General features: G+C 42.0%; 1 protein-coding gene across 1 annotated transcript in view; it reads left to right on the forward strand.

The window, feature by feature from the left end:
* The window catches only part of SQOR (sulfide quinone oxidoreductase), a 51,522-nt gene that overhangs the window by 8,285 nt on the left and 21,131 nt on the right, over nt 1-22,106 (forward strand). The window contains exons 2-3 of the mRNA XM_008068644.1: nt 14,491-14,741; nt 17,766-17,936. Of these exons, the coding sequence (XP_008066835.1) occupies nt 14,491-14,741; nt 17,766-17,936 (422 nt within the window). The remainder of the gene's footprint in view (nt 1-14,490; nt 14,742-17,765; nt 17,937-22,106) is intronic.

Consider the following 22,106-nt stretch of genomic DNA (forward strand, 5'->3'; position numbering starts at 1 on the left):
AAAATACAAACTGTAGCTTCTCAAATTTCTCCAATTAGTCGCCAATCAGAAGAAATAAAATCTTACAAGTAATTATCTACCCACACATGATATTTATTTATTCATTTATTTATTTATTTTTTGAGTTGGAGTCTCTCTGTCGCCCAGACTGGAGTGCAGTGGCCGCTCCCGGACACTGCGGCCTCGCCTGCTGGGCTCTGACGATCCTTCCGCCTCAGCCTTCCGAGTAGCCGGAATTACAGGCATGCGCTAACATGCCTGGCTGATTTTTTGATTTATTGTAGAGATGAGGTCTCGCTGCCCAGGCGGGTCTCGAACCCACGGGCTCAGGAAATCCACTCACCTCAGCCTCTCAAAGGCGCGGGATTACAGGCTGAGCAACCGAGCCCAGCTTCACTGGGATCTTTTAATATACTAGGTGCTGTACTAGGTACTGGGAATAAAACATGCCACATCAGGCCCTTGTACTGACAGAACTTACATTCTAGTGGAATGGAGCACATGTTAGTCTTCCTCTTCTCCCCACTTATTCTATCCTCCTAAATGCCCTTTCCTGTTTCCTCATTTTAGCAATGGCACAAAGTATGGCCCAAATCCCAGCTTCTCTAGTCCCTCTAGCCCACATTGATTCTACTGTCATATTACCTACCTTTTCCTTCTTGGAAGCTTCTTGTGGTCACTCAGTTATTTGTTGACATTTTGATGCATGTACATTTCCAGAGAGATTAAAAATATCTTGATGGTTTCAGACTCTGGTTCTAGGCTTAGGTCTTGTCTATCTCCACGGATACTTGTAGAGTATCTGGGCCCTTCTTGTCGTTCCCTGGGGTGGTCCAGGCAGTTGGTGGCATAGGCAGAAGACTGCTGCAGTCTATCAAGAGTACAGCATGCCGAGCTCTTTGGTCACCTCCTCAGGAACAATTAATTGCAAAACATAGAGTACCTTTATTTTCCAACACCTACATCATCTCTGAACTAGTGGAAAGAGTGTTGCAACTGGCTTCCAAAAATCTGGGTGCATATTCCATCTCTTAGATTTAACTAGCATGTTATTTAACTTCTCTGAACCTCAGGGTCAGCATCTGTAAATGAGAAAAACAGTATCAATTTCATGAGATTATTGTGAAGATTATGTAAAATGATGTATGTATCAGTTTCCTAGTGCTGCTGTAACAAATTACCATACTTGGTGACTTAAACCATACAAATTTCATGTCTCCCTCTGACCACAGCTGGGAGAAGGTCTCTGTTTTTAAGGCTCCCCGTGATTAGATTAGATTGGGCCCACCTGGACAATGCAGGATAGCCGCTTCATTTCAAGTACCTTAATTAGTGATGAATAAGTTTGTGACATATTTCTGCTTGCTCATGGAATGCAAATGTTGCATGATGTTTCACTGGTTACAGTTCATCACATTTGCCAATTCTTGGGTTGATTTATGTGGATCACTATGAATTAAAGCGCTTAAACAGTCTTCATCAAAATCCGATGGTTTTCTTGAACGTGGAGAATCACTCAGGTCAAAATGGCCTTTTTTGAAATGACAAAACCATTTTCTTGTTGTGCTTTTCCCAGTGGCATTCTCCCCATACATGGCACAAATGTTTTGGGCCACTTCCACTGCCTTTACTCCTTTGTTAAACCTAAAGAGAAGAATACGTCGGAAGTGTCCATTTTTTTCTACTTGACACTCCATTTTCTTTATCCCACAAATAGCACTAACTTTCTTCAAATCTGCAAAATGTGAGGCATATTCATAAGCACAACACTGTCACTCCAAATGACAAACGATAAACAAACTCCAACACCACACAGTTGCCATGCCCAAAACAAACGCTACAAACTTATGCATCAACCTAACACATCTACAAAGTCGCTTTTGCTACGTAAGGCAACATATTCACAAGTTCTGGGGATTAGGACATCTTTGGGGGGCATTATTCTGCTTATCACAGTCTACACTCTGGCTTCCAAAGATTTATGCCCATCACACATGCAAAATATATTTACTCCAGTCCAAGTTCTTTGAAAGTCTTAACCCATTACAACATTAACTCAAGTCCAAATTCTAATCTAAGTCTTATTAACTCAAAACTCTCAGTTTTATCATCTAAATAACCTAAATTATGTATGGATGAGGTTCTGGGTATGATCTATTCTGAAGCACAATTCTTGTCCATCTGTGGGTCTGTGAAACTAAAGAAACAAGGAATTTGCTCTTGAAATACAATGGTAGGGCTGGGCTCGGTGGCTCAGCGTGTAATCCCAGCACTTTGGGAGGTTGAGCCTGAGCCCGCAGGTTCGAGACCAGCCTGGACAACTTGGCGAGACCTCGTCTCTATGATAGATAAAAAATTAGCTGGGTGCGGTAGCATGCACCTGTAGTTTCAGCTTCTTGGAAGGCTGAAGCAGAAGGTTTGCCGGAGCCCAGCAGGTTGACGCTGGAGTGGTCGTGAGTGTGCCATGGCACTCTAGCCTGGGCGACAGAGTGAGACTCCAATTCAAAAAAAAAAAAAGAAAGAAAAAAGAAATGCAATGGTAGGATAGGCATAGGATAAAAGTTATAGATATTATGTTTAAAAAGAGAGAGAGAGAAAATAGGGGGAAAAAAGGAATCACCATATCCAGTCAGACAGATTCTATTAGATCTCTACTGGGCTCATGACTGTACCTTCTGGGATGTCCTTCCTTTTTCATGAAGTGCAACTTTTGTTCCCAACTGAGTAGTTCTAGTTCACTTTTGTTTAACAGTTATTCCCTCAGTTTATCTCTTTTCTTGTGCATATTACTAAAATCAGCAAGAAAAAATCTGGCTACATCTTTCACACTTTGCTTGGAAATCTCCCCCAGCTGAATGTTCAGTTTCATATTAATATTTTACAGTAGTTTCCCCCATGCATGGTTTTGCTTATAATGGTCCCAAAGTGTAAGAGTAGTGATGCTGGCATATTGTTAAAATTGTTTTCTCTTATTATTAGTTATTGTTGGTAATCTCTTAATGTGCCTAATTTATAAACTTTATCATAGGTATGTATGAAGAGGAAAAAAAAAAACATAGTATATGCAGGGTTTGGTACTATCCAAGGTTTTAGGCATTCCCTGGGGGTCTTGGAATAGATCCCTTTGAATAAGGGGGCTACTATAAAATTCTACTTGCCACATAATTGCAATTCTGTTAAGCTTTCTGCTAAAATATTACAAGGATTCCTTTTCTCTAGTGTTCAATAACATGTTTCTTATTGCATTCTGAGCCCTCACCAGCAATAACATCTATATTTCTACTATTAATATGTTCATGATGATTTAGGTCTTCTCTAAGATGATTTATGTTTTTCCTACTAAATTCCTGTCTTCTTCCTTCTGAATCTTTACTAACATAGCAATTAACATTCATACTTGTACATCGTGTTCAAGACAACAATCTAGGTCTTTTCTGTAGTGCTTGTCAACATTCTTCCATCCTCTGTCCGTTGTCCAATTCCAAAATGGCCCAGAGCAGAGCTGAAGTGGGAAGAAATACCCCAGCTACACTTTTCACTTCCTCTGAGCTCCTTCTAATACCTCCCGCTAGCTGAACCCAACCAGAACCAGAGAGCGAGGAAGTCCAGATGATGCAGTCAGCCTTTCTAGAGACCAAAATGGCAGAAGAGGCATCTTTAATTTTAAAGATGTGGGGTACAGATGTTTGGTATAGGGTCAGGTATACAAATGTTCATTATGCAGGTACCCTTGTGATGAGGTGTACCCCCCGTGACAGATTCCCACTACTGCCAATCTCAACTCTGCCCCCTCCACCTGACAGTTTCCCACTACTGCCAATCCTTTTCTTATAGTATTATGATAATTGTTCAAAGTCTGCTTATGAGTGGGAACATTTGATACTCAGTTCTTTATTTCTGTGATAGATCACTCAGTATTACAGACTCTAAGTCCATCCAAGTTGCTGTGAAGTTCATAATTTTGTCCTACATTATGGCTGCATAATATTCCATCATGTATATGTACCATTTTTAAAATCCAGTCCTTTTTTGATGGGCAGCATGGTTGTTTCCATGTTTTTGCTATTGTGAACAATGCTGCAATAAACATACGTATGCAAGTATCTTTTTCATACAGTGATTTGAGTTCCTCTGAGTATATTCCTAGAAAAATTTATGTATTCAAATTATTGATATTCTCCTTTCTGATTTATACCCTTGGTGTTATGCTGAGAAAATTTTTTATCTTATTCAGAGATAACGTAAATGTCAACTTAAATTTTCTTCTAGTTCTTTTATGACTTATTTTTAACATTCAAATATTTAATTAGACCTTCTAACATTAAACAAAAAATTTCCCCTGAAAACTGGCTTATCTTATTCTTGGCCTACATTATCAACAGCTGGCAAGTTCTGCTATTTATAACTTATCACTTAAAGCTGGTAGACTAGGAGTGGGACCAGGACTGGGGTGGGAAAATTTCTATCATTGACCTGGGTCCTTATATATAGTGGATGCTCAGTGAATACTTGTAGAAACATTCTTCAATAGCAGAATTGTGACTTCATGTAAGTCTATTCTTTCATAAAGATACACTTACACATTTAGCATAGCTGATTTTAATTTAATTTGTATATCTTTTGTGCAGGAAATAAATTCTCTAAATAAAAATACAGCTTAGATTATATTTCCTGATTTTCAGTTCTGCAAATTTAGCCCCTATATGATTGAGACAAGTTTCATATAGGTTTAAACCTGAATTTGCACATATGCTTACATCCTGAGGAAAACTTGCTCCTTAAATGCCTTTCTGAGCACTTCTGGCTGATGACACTTCTTTATCAAGGTTAACTGGATAAAAGAGATGTGAATATTTTCCTTGGTGGAGACAAAATCTCAAGATTCAATAGGGCAGAGGATAGTGTGTGACAAAGGAAAGGAAGGCCAGGTGTTGTATTCATCCAGAGTAATTACTGTATTAAAAAAAAACAAAACTGTAGCTATGTTATTTAGTTGTAAAAATGCAGCCCAATCACCCACATAATTACAACATTCTCCAGTAATATGTAATTAAATTACTTTTTAAATGCCACCTGACAGTTTAGTGGCTATGTAGGGAGAAGGAACAGAGCAAAAATTTGTTAAACATGTAAAATCTTCCGTCTGACTGAATAGTTGGCACACGCAATTTAATGTAGGTGTATTAAAATACGCCTGGGATTTGTCTTAATCAGGTATGGTGACGCTAACAGCTTAGGAGGTGACTTGCCATGAAGGAAGATTTTACTCACAGTTCCATAGAAACAGGAGGCACAGTGCACCACATAGGGCTATATGGGGAAGCAATGGAGTGAATCAGGAGGTAGAAACAGTGAGGAAGAAGCATGGGTCTATATTGTGACTTTTGTGGGGGGAGGGGGAAAAAGGGCTGGCTAAGTTTGGGATTAGCTGGTTTGAATAATTTTAGTGGGCTCCAGGGTGCAGGGGCTGCCCCCAGTTGTCTGCTGCCTGACCGTGGGTTGATTAGGGCAGAGGAACAGTGCCTTCTGGAGTGTAAAGCCAGAAGAGGACGTGGTTCAGAGTATGAGCTCAGAATTAGTTGGTTTAGACATCCAAATGTGTTTACGGGCAAGTTAGGCACGTCATTTACTATTTCTAGGAGTTAGCTAGTCCTGGGAAGGGCTAATCACTCTGGGATTAGCAAAGCCCCTAAATGTCAAACCATCATAAAATATAGAAAATCAAAAATATCATTGATACAACAGGACTCAGTATCTCCAGGAAGGGGTAGTAGTCAGTTGTCTTCATGGTTTGCCACTGATATGTGCTATAAATATTACTGCATGCATTACTTACATGTGCTTCAGGTTAAGATGAGATTATGTTAAAGAACCATAGCATTTGTGGGCAAATGTTAGACATTTTCTTGTCACTCAAAGTAATGCAAATCCAGTGACAGTAACAGTTTTGTTCCAGAGACTTTTCCAGAGTTAGACCTGCCCTTTTATAGTTTAAATCAGAGGGTGTGATGGCCAATTTTACATGTCAACTTGACTGGGTCACCAAGTGCCCAGGAATTTGGTCAAACAATATTCTGAGTGTGCCCGTGAGGATGTTTCTACGTGAGATTATTATTTTAATTGGTAGGGTGAGCAAAGCAAATTCTACATGAGATTATCATTTTAATTGGTAGGGTGTCCAAACTTGACAAAGTTCATCACTGGCATAAGGAGACACTAGCTAGTTCAGCGAGTCCCAGAGGGGTAGGTGGGCAGAATACCTTAGAGGAGTACTGTAGGCACTAGAGGTAGTTTAACCCAGAAGCAAGTAAGGTTTATGCTTCAGGCACCCTCCCTGCATAGGCCCCCATGGATGCAGGGAGTTTTGACATGTTCCAGGAGGGGAGTGGTAGCTGGGTAGTAATGAGGAAGGATACCTTCCTTCCTTCCTTCCTCCTTTCTTTCTTTTGAGTCAGGATCTCACTTTGTCATCTCTACTGGAGTGCAGTAGCATGATCACGGCTCACTGCAGCCTCGAATTTCTGGGCTTAAGCAGTCCTTCTGTCTTAGCCTTCTGAATAGCTGGGGCTATAGGCACACATCACCATGCCTGGCTAATTTTATTTTTTGTAGAGACAAGGTTTTACTATGCTGCCCAGGCTGGTCCCAAACTCCTGGACTCAAGGAATCCTCATGCCTCAGCCTCCCAAAATGCCTGGGATTATAGGCATGAACCATAATGCCTGGCCTCCAGGAAACATTTCTAAGTTTGTATTTCCAATAAATTGTCTAAAAGAGATCTCAGAAGGAAAGGTCCTGAATCACCAGGGATCCAGGCATTTGTTGTGATTTATTTTTTCATTTAAAGGAAATATTAAATATAGTATCTAACATTGTATTTGTAATTTTGGGTTCTGAAAACTCAAATTTGAAGCCCCAAATTGTATAGGCTTCAGTGCCCATAGAACCTGGATCTGCCTTTGCCTGAAGAAGGAATGCGGGGCATTCAGTGTTGCAGGACTCTTCTGTTCTGCCTGTTCCAGCAGAGAGGCCATCCTAAGATCTAGAGCTGGGAAGATCTGATTCTCTTCCTTTGAACTGCTAGCTCCTCCTAATGCCTACATTGCTGCTGTAAAGAACATTTAGAAAAAGTTGCTCTTTAAAGAAATAATTTCTTCCAGCTCTGGTCCTGCTGCTGACTCACTGTGTGGTCTTTGGAAAATTCCTGCACCTCTCTGAACCTCAGTTTTCCCATTTGTAAAGTGGTATCAGTACCTCCAGTGTGGGCTCAGAGTATGGGTCCTGTGAATTATAAAGCTCTATGCACAAGAGAGGATGCATGAATTGTGTTGCTATTACTTGTGTTGCTGTGATCTTGCTATTATTGAAATATGCCCAGAGCTGGGTGTGGTGGCTCATACTTGTAATCCCAATGGAGGCTGAGGCAGGAGGATTGCTTGAGGCCAGAAGTTTAAGACCAGCCTGGGAAACATAGTGAGACCCTGTCTCTACAAAATATTAAAAATTAGTCAGGCATGGCGGCACACATTTGTGGTCCCAGCTACTTGGGAGGATTGATTGAGCCCAACTAGGAGTTTGAGGTTGCACTGAGCTATGTTAGTGTCACTGTACTCTCCAACCTGGGCGACAGAGTGAAAACCGCACTCCTCCCACTCAAAAAAAAAAAAAAAAAAGGAGGAAAACAAATATGTCTAGATCTTAACATTTCAGTAACTATAAACAGAGCAAAGCCAATGTCCATTTGGACACACTGTTTTTTGATTTTTGCTTTTTCATTAATTCATTTAACCTTTTTATTGTGTAAGCTTTCAAACCTATACAGAAAGTGACTACTACAAGAAATGCTCATTATATTCATTCATTGGTCTCAGATTATTATCAACTCATGGCCCATCTTGCTTTATCTGTACTCCTACCCACTTACATCTCCTGAAATATTTTCAAGCAAATTCCAAATAGTTTCAACTATAAGAATCTCAGTGTATATTTCTAAAAGATACCCTTAAGAAATTAAACCAAGCCAGGAGCAGTGACTCATGTCTGTACTCCCAGCATGTTGGGAGGTGGAGGTGAGAGGACTGTCTGAGCTTAGGGGTTCAAGATCAGCCTGGTAAAATTGGTGAGACCTCATCTCTACAATAAATAAAAAAATTAGCCAGGCCTGATGGCATGCTTCTCTAGTTCGAGCTACTTGAAAGACTGAGGCAGAAGGCTTGCCTGAGTCCAGTAGGTCAGGATGTGGTAGCTGTGATCATGCGACTGCACTCTCTGGGCAACAGAGTGAGATTCCAAACCCACCTCCCCCCACAAAAAAAAGAAAAAAAAAAAGAAATTAAATAATTACTATGATTGCACCTTACCCGCCCCTGCCAAAAAAACCTTGTATTTTATTCTTACATAATAAGCTAAAATTTAATATTATATATTCCCTTCTACTCCACTCCATGGGATTCAACCAAGCTAATTTAAGTTGAAATGAAAACAATTCAGCCTGTGGGCATTTTTCCTGAATGATCAGAGTTTGTATTAAATTTTGCTGCTTAATTAGTGATGTGACCTTAGTCTTTAACCCTAGTCTAAGTAACAATTTTCTTATCTGTGAAATGGGGATACTACTTACAGAGTTGTTGTGAAGAGTCTGAGACAGTACGAGTAGAAAATGTTAGCTATTATGATGATAGTTTCTCCCTATTTTTTTTCTTCAAATCCTGTCTTCTGGGAATAATTTGGTTAAGAAGTGTGAACAACTGATGCGTGTTAGAGCTGATTTACTTAAATAGAGCCAGAAAGCCCAAGTGGGAGGATCTAGTTGAGGAGGAGGAATCTTTCTGGAGTCTCACCACCGGGGCACTAGGTATAAGCCTGACCTGTACTGTGTAGACAAGGCTCACTTATGCCTTAGAAACTGGAAGCTACTGAGATGCAGACCAACAGCTGAGAGTAAGCCTGGGCCAGGTCTAGTGGGAGTAACAGGGTGGGTGGTAAGAGCTAGAGGCTCTTCTCTGTTTTCCTCTGATTTTGGAAGTGTTCTACAAGGGTGACCTGCTAAAGGTTGGCCCTATGTTTATTGAAACCCAAAGCAAAGCAGGCATAGTCTGGCCTAGGCTTGAGTTGATTCAGTTGTGACTCAAACAAAAAACTCATTGTTTTCTCAAAAGCAAAAGTAGCAAGGGTTGGCTACAAACTTGATGACTTGGTGGATATTTCAGTAAGAATGCTCTGAATAATTCCTGCTTAGAGGGCAGCTCTGTTTGAGCTATACCAGGTGTCTGCTCTCATAAACTGTGTCATGTGACATAAGGTTAGGAAGCGTTTGACACACGTAGTCTGTACTGCTTGTCCAGGAACGGCCACTGTGGAAAGGTGTTGGGTCCCAAAGACCAGACCTGAAGCCAGCGGCCAGGGATGTAAGTAGGAGATGCTCAAGCAGATGTTTTATCTTTCAATCAGTAGAGATCTTACTTCTCCAATTAGACTATAGGTCTATCAAAGCGTTTATTGTGATCCTTTGAAGGAGGCTTAAAGGCACACTATTGTTTAATTATAAAATATATTGCATATGCCACTTGTTAAATGAAAGTTAAATTTGCCTTATTTATTGATTTTTAAAAGAATGTGTTTCATCTTGTAAGGGTGTAGAAATAAATGGCACATTCTTTTGTATCATTAGTAGTTAATTTTTATCTCTTAAACTAATAAGTATATCAGGTGACCTAGGCAGAATAAGTCATGCTTCTTGGTTATTTTGTTGACAGAGGTTTTCTATTTTTTCTGCTGATTTCAGGGTCAAGTTTGGCCTTCCTTTCTTTTTCTTTTTTTGCCTTTGGGTTAAGATTGTGTGACTGTTGCTTCCTTCGGTTGTCTGCTTTTCTGTTTGTTGCTATAGACTTGGTTTAGGCTAATGTCAGAAATTCCTTTTGGCTCCTGAGTGATGTTTTCTGACACCACTTCTAACATCAAATATAATTTTTCTCTCAAAGTTCTCTGATACCCACTGAATGTCCAACAATTCAATGCTGACATGAACTCCTGGAGTTAGTGCAGCCCCAACAGGTTAAAGTCTCAGTCCCAAAGACGACCCCCACTTGTGCCTGGATGACTAAAAATTCCCATGATCCCCTCATCGGGTCCAATAATTAGAACTAATCAAAGAACTCAGGGAAACACATTTACTGGTTTGTTCTAAAGGTTACAACTTGAGAATGGCCAGATGGAAGAGAGAGGCATAGAGCAAGGTATTGGGTATGGCACAGAGCTTCCCTGCCCTCTCTGGGCATGCTGCCCTCCCAGCACATCAACGTGTGCACCAACTTGGAAGCTCTTCTCTTGCTTAAGACACGGTTTTTATAGAACTCAGCTCCAGCCCCCATCCCCTCCTGGTGGTTGTGGGTGGGGCTGAAAATTTAACTCTCTAACTACAGTTACATGTTTTGTCTTCCTGCCTTTCTGGTGACCAGCCCCCATTCTGAAGCTACTTAAGGTAACCTGAGTTACTTTATTAGCATACTCTTGGAGGTTCATTATAACAAGACTCTCCTATCACTCAGGAAGTTTTAGGAGCTCTGTGCTAAATAACCAGGAACAAAGACCAAATATATTTTTTATTATATCACAGTTCCAAAGTGGCATTTAAACAAAATTATGATGATGCATTATTGCCCTGGATTGTTTCTAGTCTTTGACATTTTATCATGCTCCACATTTTTTCACAAACAGGGCTAGACTATGGTTCTGGGTATTCTGATCTGGAAGTTTAGATGTTACATTGTTAGAATTAGAGTTATTGAGATTTTTGGGTGTTTAGAAACTTGGGACCTTCCTCTAACACATTCTTTTGTGTTTTTGAAATTGTTTATAGTTTGAGAGTGAAATACGACTGCAAAGGCCAGAACATTCTGCTTCATGACTGTTAATAACTGTTTCAGAGGACTTTGTGTTTATGAATATTGAATTCAAGAAACAGGCTATAAGTAACCGCTGATATAAAACAGAACTAGCCTTCTTGGCTGAGTGAGGGAAACATATGTAAACTTTCAAGAGAAGAACCATGGGGTCTTAGGTTGAAAGGGAACTAGGTCAAATAACCTCAGAAAGAGTGGCTGGAAACCAGAAACTTCGACTTCTTTCTTGATCATCTTTTCTTCCCCTGTGGGGCTAAGATGCAGTGTCAAGACCATGAAAACATGGTTTCCCTTTTTTGGGAAGTGAACTGTTTTGCTGTGATTCCGGCATTCTGGGACATTTAGAAAGAATGACAGGATTGTGACAACTGTGTATCCACCATAGAATATCTTCTTTCTTCCCTAGCAAGCAGCAACATCCTACTTGGTGATTTTTTTTTTCTTTCTTCAATCTAAAACAAACAAACAAACAAAACAAAACCATTTGAGTAAATTTTAAAGTTTATTTTAATTTTATTGATTTTTTTTTTTTTGAGACAGGGTTTTACTCTGTCACCGAGCTGGAGTACCATGGCACACTCACAGCTCACTGCAGCCTCAAACTTCTAGGCCAAGTGATCCTCCTGCCTCAGCCTCCAGAGTAACTGGGACTACAGGCATGTACTACCATGTCTGGCTAATCTTTATTTTTGTTTGTGGAGACAAGGTCTTGTTGTGTTTCCCGAGGCCAGTCTTGAACTCCTGGCCTTAAGCAATCCTCCTGCCCAGATTGTTGGGATTATAGGCATGAGCCACTGTACCTGGCCTAATTTTTAAAGCTAAAAAATGTCAAATTTATTAAAGAAAATATGAGAAAGTATAGACAAGAGGAAAACATTCATTTGTAGCTATATCAAAACCATTGCTAATATTTAGGTGTCAGTATCATGAAAAATGTTTTCCCTTTTCTCGGAAGTTGTAGAAAATACATTTTTCCCCCATTTAACATTATCACACAGCATTGCTTTGTTGCTGTTAATACATAGTCGTTCAAAAGATTACAGAGATAGTATAGTGTAATGAATGGTTTAATGTAGACGTTTTGATACCAAAGTGCCTGGGTTCAAGTTGCAGCCTACCACTTCTGGGCTGTATGACTCTGAGAGAGTTGCTTAACTGTTACCTGCCTCAGTTTTACCATCTGTAAAATGGGGATGATCATGGCAGCCAACTCACACGTTAAATGCTTATGTAAAGGACCTAGTAAATGTTAATATAATCAAAATGAAAGTTTTTATTAATATTAATATGTAGTGTATATAAAAACTTTTATAAAATACAGAAAAGCAGGAGAAATCAAAATCACCCATTATTCTAAAATCCAGAGAAAATATCTCACAAAGTGTTAAGATTTAGGCTATCTTTTTTTCTCCCAATGCATTTTCTCTTACATAGTTGAGGTAATATTGCATTTCCAATTTGTATTCTGAGCATAACATAAACATTTTATATATTTTTTGTAAGCACAGTTTTAAAATACTCCATCAGTCACCTTGTGTACCATATTTTACTTAACCTTTTCCCCAGGGCTTTTGACATTCAGACTGCTCTCCACCCATTTTTTTTTTTTTTTTTTTGAGTCGGAGTCTCACTCTGTCACCCAGATTGGAGTGCAGTGTCCGCTCCTGGCCATCGCAGCCTCGACCTGCTGGGCTCCGGCGATCCTTCCGCCTCAGCCTTCCAAGTAGCTGGAATTACAGGCGCCTGCTACCATGCCCGGCTAATTTTTTGATTTATTGTAGAGATGAGGTCTCACCAAGTTGCCCAGGTGGTTCTTGAACCTGCGGGCTCAGGCAATCCACTCACCTCAGCCTCCCAAGGCGCGGGATTACAGGCTGAGCCACCGAGCTCGACCGTCTCCACCCATATTAACTTGGGGACCTGAGCCTTCCCTGGCTGATGTGGTGCCTGCAGTTGTTTTTTCTGTCCCCAGGACATAATCAGGCCTAATCACAAACCAGTTGACCGAGGGCTAACCATAGCATAATAAGTCAGAGAAATATCTTTGTAATAGTTTTTCTTTTTCAGTATTATAGGTTATTTCTTCAGACTAGATTCCTAGAAATTGAAATGCAGGGTCAAAGGATGATCAGTGTTCTTTACTAGAAGGGCTATAGTGATTTTAGACTCGCAGCAAAAATATATGAGCCTGGCTGCTTACTATGGGCCTCCAAATCCTCTCCCCCAAGCTCTGGGTTGCTTCTCAGATCTGAAATATTGAGGAAGATGTCAGGGGGACCCAAGCTCTGGGATAGAGTTAATCTGAATTCAAATGAGCACCTGGGCTCCTTCTTCCACACCCCATCACTGTTCCCCCTTCCTTTTCTAGTCCCTCTTCCCTCTCAGCTTTCTCTAATCCCCTTGTACAGCCTTCCTCTTCTCCAGTGGGGGGGGGGTGTGTGTGACATAATTAAGTCATTTCATTAAGAAGTTAGTGACCTTAGCAACTAGAAGTGTTATTCCCCAGCTAGGCATTTGCATTTTAATAAAAAGTTTCTTAGAGCAATGTTAAACCTGAAAGACCAACTTGACCATAGGATTTGGGGCACCCAGGGAGGAAGATATCATGAGTCTGAGCCCTTCAAGTTATACAAGTGGACGGGGTCCTAAATGCAAGCCCATTCAAGGCATGGGGTGAATCAAAGGCTGGTCTTGGAGAAGCCTTAATTTCCTCTCCTCTGCCAAAGCACCAACTGCTCAGAGTAGAAACACGTTTTCCTAAAGGTAGAGTGTGTCTCTCGAAGGAACTATTAAGGAAAAATTGTTTACTGAATTGGATGTTGTAAAAGACTGGTCAGCAGAATGTGTAGATTCTTTACATAAAATATAACTTTATGATACCAGGCAGGGTTCCTTTTATGGCTTTTTAAAATCATCTGGTTGAAATTGCCAAAGGTGTGGAGGGCCTTTGCTTGCGTGCCTGCAGCCAGTGATTTGATTAAATTGTATGTTCCTGGGTGAGCAGAGCCAGGTGGCCTCTGGGTGGGGCCGAGGGCTGAGGCTCTGATTGCCATGCTGGGAGCTCTGAGTTGCAGAAGGTGGGTTTCCTGCTGGGCTATTTCTGTTTCAGCAAGGTCTCAGGTGCCCTTTACAGGAAGAGATGCTACAGATCTCTATTTGTGGACTCAGACATAAGTTTTAATGGACTGAAAAGCCAAAGAAAGTGTTGGGGAGTATGCCTGAGTGGAGAATGGGTGACAGCTGGATACAACCAGATGGTGCCCTAGATCTTAAGGATGGACAAGGATGGGTGTAGACAGGTTATTAGGAAGGATTTAAAGGGTGGAGATACCTGGTTTGAACAAAATCCTCAATGGCCTGGACATAGAAGGAAGGGGAAAACAGAAGAAAGAGCCAGTTGTTAGTTACCAACTGAGTGTTCTCATGAGACCTTGGGACCACGGCCAGAGGGAAAAGCAGTCTTGAGAGGAGATGGTGGGTACCAGCTGGAGCTGGCAGATGCCAGCCTTTCCTTCCACCTGAAAGAAAATGCTTTGGTCCCATGTTGGTTTCCACCTTGGCACTCACAGCACTGTGTGCTTCCTTTCAGCCTGTTCCCGCCTGAAGATGGTGCCACTGGTGGCTGTGGTGTCGGGGCCCCGTGCCCGGCTCTTTGCCTACTTGCTCAGGCTGGGCACTCAGCAGGTTGGCCCCCTTCAGCTGCACACAGGGACCAGCTGTACAGCCAAGAACCACTATGAAGTGCTGGTGCTGGGTGGGGGCAGTGGTGGGATCACCATGGCCGCTCGCCTGAAGAGGAAAGTGGGTGCAGAGAATGTGGCCATCATTGAGCCCAGTGAGGTAAGCCTTTCCTTTTGAGTTCCTGTGTGTGTGTGCATGTGTGTGTTGATGGGGGGTAGGCATGACTGTCAGGCACTGGGTCTTCATGTCTCCAGATTAGACATAAAGAGTAGCCCATCCAGAAGGACTGGGGGAGAGACAGGGAGGACAGATCTCTTGGCTTTTTGTGTTCTCCTCTGTATTAGTTTCTTAGGGCTGCCATAACAAATTGTTTCAAGTTGTGTGGCTTAAAACAACAATTTATTCTCTCATAGTTCTGGAGGCTGGAAGTTGGAAACCAAGCTGTGGCAGGGCCATGCTCCCTCTGCAGCCTGGATGGGCGGGGTGGAGGTGGGGTGGGGAATGGTCAAGGGCATTTGTCTGAGGTTTCTCTCCCAGTTTCTGGCGGCTTCCTGAAATCCTTTCCACTCTTTGACTTGCAGCTGGGTCACTCCATTCTCTGCCTCCATCTTCACATGGTGTTCTCTGTGTGTCTCAGTGTCCCTGTGTCTTCACATGACCTTCTGATAGGGACACCCGTCATCAGATTTAGGGCACACTATTTAAGAATGAGCTCAGCTTGGCTTGATGACATCTGCAAAGACCCTGCTTCCAAGTAAGGTCACGTTCACCGTCACTGGGGTTAGAATTTTGACATATCTTTTTGGGAGGTCCAATTTAATACCCGTGACATCCTGCTACCTCCAGCCTTTCGTCTGGAGGAAAATTAATGGTCATTGCTTTCTTCAGTTCCAATCTGGAGAAGGAATGCTGAGTTGGGGGGCAGGGAGGCCTCTGAAAGCTGCCAAAGAGCCTGAGAAATTTAAGTGCATTATAAACAGATAGGGAGAAAAGGAAGTTAACACTAAGAGGGAAGACTAAATAAGGCACTGTCTCACGAAAAATAAGACTGTCCAAAAGCTTCAGAAAAATACTCAAGATTTTTGAGAATTTGCCTGATATTTCCAGTGGAACTAGGTGTGCACCAGTTGGGAAACGGGTCCTTGGGAAGAAAAGGCCAGATGGTGTTTGTTTTGAGGGGAAGAATAGGACAAGGAGGGCACATTCCTTTTCAAGATGTCTCCTGGTAGGGCATGAGGAGGCATTCTCTACCACTTTCCTCTCTCCCCCTGGCCCCCCCACCATTTTTGAGTCAGGATTTCATTCTGTTGCCCAGGCTGGAGGGTAGTGGCATGATCACAACTCACCCCTGCACCCCCTCCCCCCCAGCCTTCTGGGCTCAGACAATCCTTCCACCTCTGTCTCACAAGTATATAGGACTACAGGCATGTGCCACCATGCTCAGCTGGTTTTTTATTTTTTTTCTTGTAGAGACAAGGTCTTGCTATGTTGCCTAGGTTGGTCTAGAACTCCTGGGCCAAGCAATTCTCCTGCCTTGACCTCCCAAAGTGTTGGGATTATGGGTGCGAGACACTGCGCCTTCGTCCACTTTCTTTTTTAAAATGGTTTCTCTTCAATTCAGGGATACCACGTTCAATGACAATGGTCTAAGAGCTGTATCAGGTGGCTATTCTCTCTGGTGTATGCTGTATTATAGCTAACTCATGGGCAGTCCTTCCTTGTAAGGAGACTGGCTCTTTTGGGGACTGGACACAATTCAGGAGGCCAGAATTAAGTCTGTTCTCCCCTGTGAAGAAGGACAGGATGGGAGTTTCTCAAAGGAGCTGCCAGTGCCCCAGGCTCTTGGTACTTTCCCTACCGAATGTGGTTGAGTGACAGCTTAAAAAAAAAAAAGGAAAAGCAAAAGAAAAATCTGAGCTTGTATTTTTTTTCTTCTTCCTGTTCAAGATGGACTTGGCATTGATGAGCTCTCACAGTTGGAGACCTGCCTTTCTCCTCTTTGATCACATCCATTATTGGTTGTAGGGAGATGTTCTGGGTGTCTTCTTCACCTCTCTGTGGACTCGGGCAGTTCAGACTAACGAGTCTGAGGCATTTTGGCAATACTGAGAGCTCTTGGTGCTCCTAGTCCACTCCATGAGTGAACTGGAATTCTCAGAGGCCGTTAAGCCAGTCTGCCTCTTGCCTCTGAGTCTACAACTTTCACAACTAACTTAGATCAAGAGTGAACCATTTGACGTAAGATCCAAAAAATAGTGAAAGTTTGAGTGTGTATTATATCCTGGGGGAGGGTTGGGTGCCTCCTGGCTCTGGGTGCAAAACCTCTGAGAAAGGAGAAAAAGGGCTGATCGGGAATATCTGTTGTTCTCCTTGGGTTTGAAATATACAACTGGAAATTATGACATTTTGAGGATCCCCAGAAGTGACTGTAGACTTTCCAGACTTACCACTGTCTTCACATACTCCTGAGGAATCACATTTAGGCTGCTGGGCTTAATTTTTCTTTATATCTGTATACATAAAGGCATTTATAATGTGTGTGTATATATATATATATATATATAACATGTTTATATGGTATTATTTATGTGGTATTATTCAACACCACATCAGTTTTTTTCCCCTTCTTTTAGAGCGGGGTCTTGCTCTGTCACCCAGGCTGGAGTACAGTGGCACAATTATGGCTCACTGTAGCCTCTAACTCCTGGACTCAAGCGATCCTCTCATCTCAGCCTCCCAAGTAGCTAGGACTACAGGTGCATGCCACCTTGCCTGGCTAATTTTTGTATTTTGTATAGACATGAAGTCTCATTATGTTGCCCAGGCTGGTCTTGGACTTGGGCTCAAGTGATCCTCCCGCCTCAACCTCCCGAAGTGCTGCGATATAGGGGTGAGCCTGGCCCAAATAAAATTTCAGCAGTACATAATACAGCAGTCACTAAAGATAGCTTATAGATTTTTTGGGAATGATCATGGACAAATTTTTGTGTTGAATGAATGATTGTCCTTCAGAGCTTACCATAAGAGGAGACAACAAGGGAGAACTAACCTTTTGGGGACTCTTCTATGGGATATTCTGAGGGTCAGGAGGGAGTAATTAAGAGTCTAGCTCAGGTACCTTAGCCGTTACCCCTTTTGATCAGCCTCAAATTGAAATGAGTTTCCAAATACTTTGTTTCTCAGAGACATTTCTACCAGCCAATCTGGACACTGGTGGGTGCTGGTGCCAAACAATTGTCCTCATCTGGTCGTCCCACAGCGAGTGTGATTCCATCTGGTATAGAATGGATCAAAGCTAGAGTGGTGGAGCTGAACCCAGACAAGAACTGCATACACACAGACAATGGCAAGGAGGTAACTACTGGGGACCTTTGAATTTTTTTTTTTCATCTGAAATGCATTAATGCACAACTATTCTCAATCTGGACAGCTTGTATTAATGCACAACCATTCTCAAACTGGATAGCTTCATGATGGAGTGGTATATGTGCATGTGTGTGGATGTGTGTGTGTATGTGTGTTGAATACTGCATAGGATGACAAGGTGTGTGGCAAATGGAGGATAGACGGAAAGACTGAGTGATGCAGCATTAATAAATAGCCCCTAAAACAAGCATTTGTTATACAGCCTCAGTGTACTCTAATGGTTAGTATAGTATGTTGCATCTGAATATTTACTGAACAAATGCTATTGCTAATTGTTAAAACAGCAGGCAGCTCCCTCCTTTTTCTCGAAGCAGCCAGTTTTGTTCCTGATACCTTGGCTCCCAGAGGAATGGGATGCCTGAAAATATCCATCCCAGTCACATTAGGGGGTGCTCTGCCAGAGCTACAGAATCCTGCATCTCAGATGTTTGTGCCAGAGCTAAGAATTGCTGCTGGAACTTGTGGCTCACAATTTAGGCTAGCACCACCCAGGGGTCATATCTTGTCATCAAGTGCTACTCCCATGTTTGAGAGGTTGAGAGCAGGATGGTGAGATGACAGACTCAGAAGCCATTTGTAGCTTCTTGTCCCCTAATCTGCCTAGGAAGGTGGCAGACAGTATAGCTCTTCCCTGTTCTAGGCTTCTGTGGTTCTTGGGCCTCCGGGGTGTTATTGGCCTTAATCCTCTGCCCCTTCTCCCCTCAAATTAGGGGTCTGTGGCATTTTCACAGAATCAGAGTTGGTGAGGATCTGAAACGTTCCCAAGCCCAGACCCTCCCTCCAAGCAGGGATCCATCTCCAGGCATTCTTTGGCGATTGTTGGGTCATGGATCTTTTTGAGCACCAGAAAAAGTCCTCTTTAGAAAAATGCACATACGTACCAAATTATGCATTTGATTTCAGGGAGTTCAGAGATCTTCTGTAGCATTTCCCTGAAGCCTGATCAAGAGTACCTGCCTTAGAGCATTCGTGATCCTGGGTTCTCTGGCCTCCATTTGCTCATTTATTTCACAAATATTTGTTGAGCATCTGCTGTAAGTTAGGTGCAGTTTTAGGTGTTAGGGATACATGAGCAAACAAAAAACAGACAAAAATCCTTACTGTCCTGGATTTTATATTCTAGTGGGGAAGCACATACAATAAACCATAGACATAATAAGTAAATTATATAGTATGTTAGAATGTGATGGGTATTCATGAGGAAAAATAATGCTGAGTAGTTGAGATTGCAGTACATGGGGGTGAGGGATTGAATTTAAAACGGGTTGGTATTTACATAGCTTATGGTCAAGGAGTTCTCTGACAAGTTAGCCTTTCCTTTTAAATTTTATTTTATAGACAGGCAGTGTATATGAAAGTTCTGTCTTTACTGAACTAGAATCCACCTTCCTGTAACCTTTTTCTTTTTCTTTCTTGGGCCCCCAGAATGTCATTGGCCTTAATACTCTTAATCCTTTCTTTTCTTTTTTTTTTTGAGTTGGGGTCTCACGCTGTTGCCCAGGTTGAAGTGCAGTGGCATGATCATGATGATTATGGCTCATGGCAACCGCAACCTCCTGGACTCAGGTCTTCCTTCCACCTCAGCCTCCTGAGAAGCTGGGACGACAGGTGTGCATCACCACAACCAGTTAATTAAAAAAAATTTTTTTTTGTAGTGATAAGGTTTTATTATGTTGCCCAGTCTGATCTCCAACTCCTGGGCTCAAGCATCTGCCTACCTCGGCCTACCGATAGTGCTGGGGTTGCAGGCACGGGCAACTGTGCTTGGTCTTAATTCTTTCTCAATACCTTTCTCATCCTTTGTTCTGTTGTGTTTGAGAGAATTCTTCTCTTTTCTGTGGAGAAAACCTTCAACTATTTGAAGATGACTCTTATGTTCTGTGTAAATTTTCTCTTCAGGTAGTTCTGTTCCCTCTCTCCATGTCTCTCAACTCTTCCTAGCACTTCATGGTTTTCAGTTCCCTCAATCCCCTCTTTATTCTGCTTTGGCTTATTAGTGCCCCATGAACCAGGAGCCTGGGAGAGAAAAGCAACTCCATAGAACAGCCCAGAATGGAGTGGAGCCATTCTCTCTCATAATCAGATGCTGCCTAAGTTAGCGTTTGCCTTTTTAGTGACAGTTACCACAGTGCTGATTCATGCTGGGCTTGAGGTCACTGCAAACCTCTGGGTCCTTTTCACATGACCCATTGTTTTTTTGTTTTTTTGAGTAGGAGTCTCTCTCTGTTGCCCAAGCTGGAGTGTAGTGGCACGCTCACAGCCACTGCAACCTTGTCCCACTGGGCTCAGGCAATCTTTCTGCCTCAACTTTTCAAGTAGCTGGAACCACAGGTGTGTGCCATCATGCCTGGCTAATTTTTTTATTTGTTGTGGAGATGAGGTCTTGCCAAGTTGCCCAGTCTGGTCTCGAACCCCTGGGTTCAAGCAATCTTCCCCCTGCCTCCACCTCTCAAAGTGCTGGGATTATAGGTTTGAGTCACTGCCTGGCCAGCATAACCCATTGTTAAGTTAGGCTTCCCCCATCCTGCAAGAGTGCAGGTGCTATTTATTTTACCTAAAGGCAGAAAAACTTTAATAAAAAATTTTAAATTTGTATGTGTTGTTTTTACCCTGTGAATGGTTCAGAACTTTCTTATTTTCCTCAATGTCTCCAGGAGGTCAGACTAAATGACACACAGGATTGTTCCCAGTTCACACGATTGAGCTTAGCGGCTCTTGTACCTTGCCAGTCTCCTGCTCATAGGACTAGGAGACCTCTCTCATATAACACACATCACCTTTTTTACAGCAAGCAGGGCCTGCCTCGTTGATCAGACCCCTTCAAATTACAGGAATAGCTCAGAGCCCTCTGTGATTATGTTTGTCTTCAGGAACATAAACTTGTCCCCCCTCTTGGGAATGAGAGGCACTAGTAGCTGTTCTTCCTGCTGAGTGCTATTTATTACTCCTAAGGCTTAGACACTTAACAAAGTTGTAGTGTCTTGTTTTAGGGTTGAGGAAGAAGTTGGTGCAGTCTGGTGGGACTTGGTTTCAAGGTTTTATTAAGCAAAAGTACTTCATAGCCAGATATCAGAAATCAGCACGTAACATCTCATGTGGGATATTGTCTTGTTGGTTTTTAATTCATCCTCCTAACCTGTCTGGATCTTTTGGATTTATGATTATGTTACCCACTTGGCATTTTTTCCTAGCTGTTATCTACAGATAGCTTCATTTAAGTTCAAGATTTTAATTCTGTAACATGTCTCTTGAGAGCTTTTTTAGATTACACAAAATTAATCAGCATTCTTTAGCAAATATTATTCAGCTTACCAAATCATTCCATTCTTATCTATCTTATTCACTAGGCGAAAGACTGAGTTGAAGGTACTGCTGAAACCCAGACTTAGTGTGACTCTGCTTCTTCCCTGATCCCGTGTTTGTCTGAAACACATCTCACCGGCCTAGTGTAGACTGACCCTTGCTCTTTCTCCAGACTTAATCTGATTCTATTCTCCCCCTCATTCCTGCTCCTGCCACATTGGTCTGTCATTTTCTCAAATGCCTCTGCCTCCTTACTCCAGGACATTTGCACATGCTGCTTCTGCTTCTACCCCTAGCTAACTCCTATTCATCTTTAGCATAGATATGACTCCTTCAGGCAAGCTATCCATAATTTACCAGACCACATCAGGATCCCCCTTGACAAACTCTCACAGCTTTCTGTGATCTAGTGATTATGTGGTATTGCCTATCTCATCCACTAAACTGAGTTCCTGGAGTGTAGGAAGTATATCTTTCTTGTTCATTGCTGTATGCCTGGGACCTAGCACAATGCTGACACATAGAAGGTACCTAGTAAATATTTGTGAACAAATTGTGTCTCAGCTTTTTCATCTGTAAAATGGGAATAATAATAATAATACCTTATTGGGCTGTTGTGAGTATTGTATCAAATGAATGAATACATAAAGTGCTTAGAACAGTGCTTTGCACAGTAAGAATGCTCAAGAAATGTTGTTGCTGTTATTTTAAAAGGGATACATAAAAAGGGAAGGACATATTTATTGGGTATCTACAATGTGCCAGAATAGTTCTTGACTGTTGACTGGAAGCTGG

Source organism: Carlito syrichta, unplaced genomic scaffold (assembly GCF_000164805.1).
Source record: "Carlito syrichta isolate Samal-C Ts95f unplaced genomic scaffold, Tarsius_syrichta-2.0.1 Scaffold311418, whole genome shotgun sequence".
Classification (NCBI taxonomy): Eukaryota; Metazoa; Chordata; class Mammalia; order Primates; family Tarsiidae; genus Carlito; species Carlito syrichta.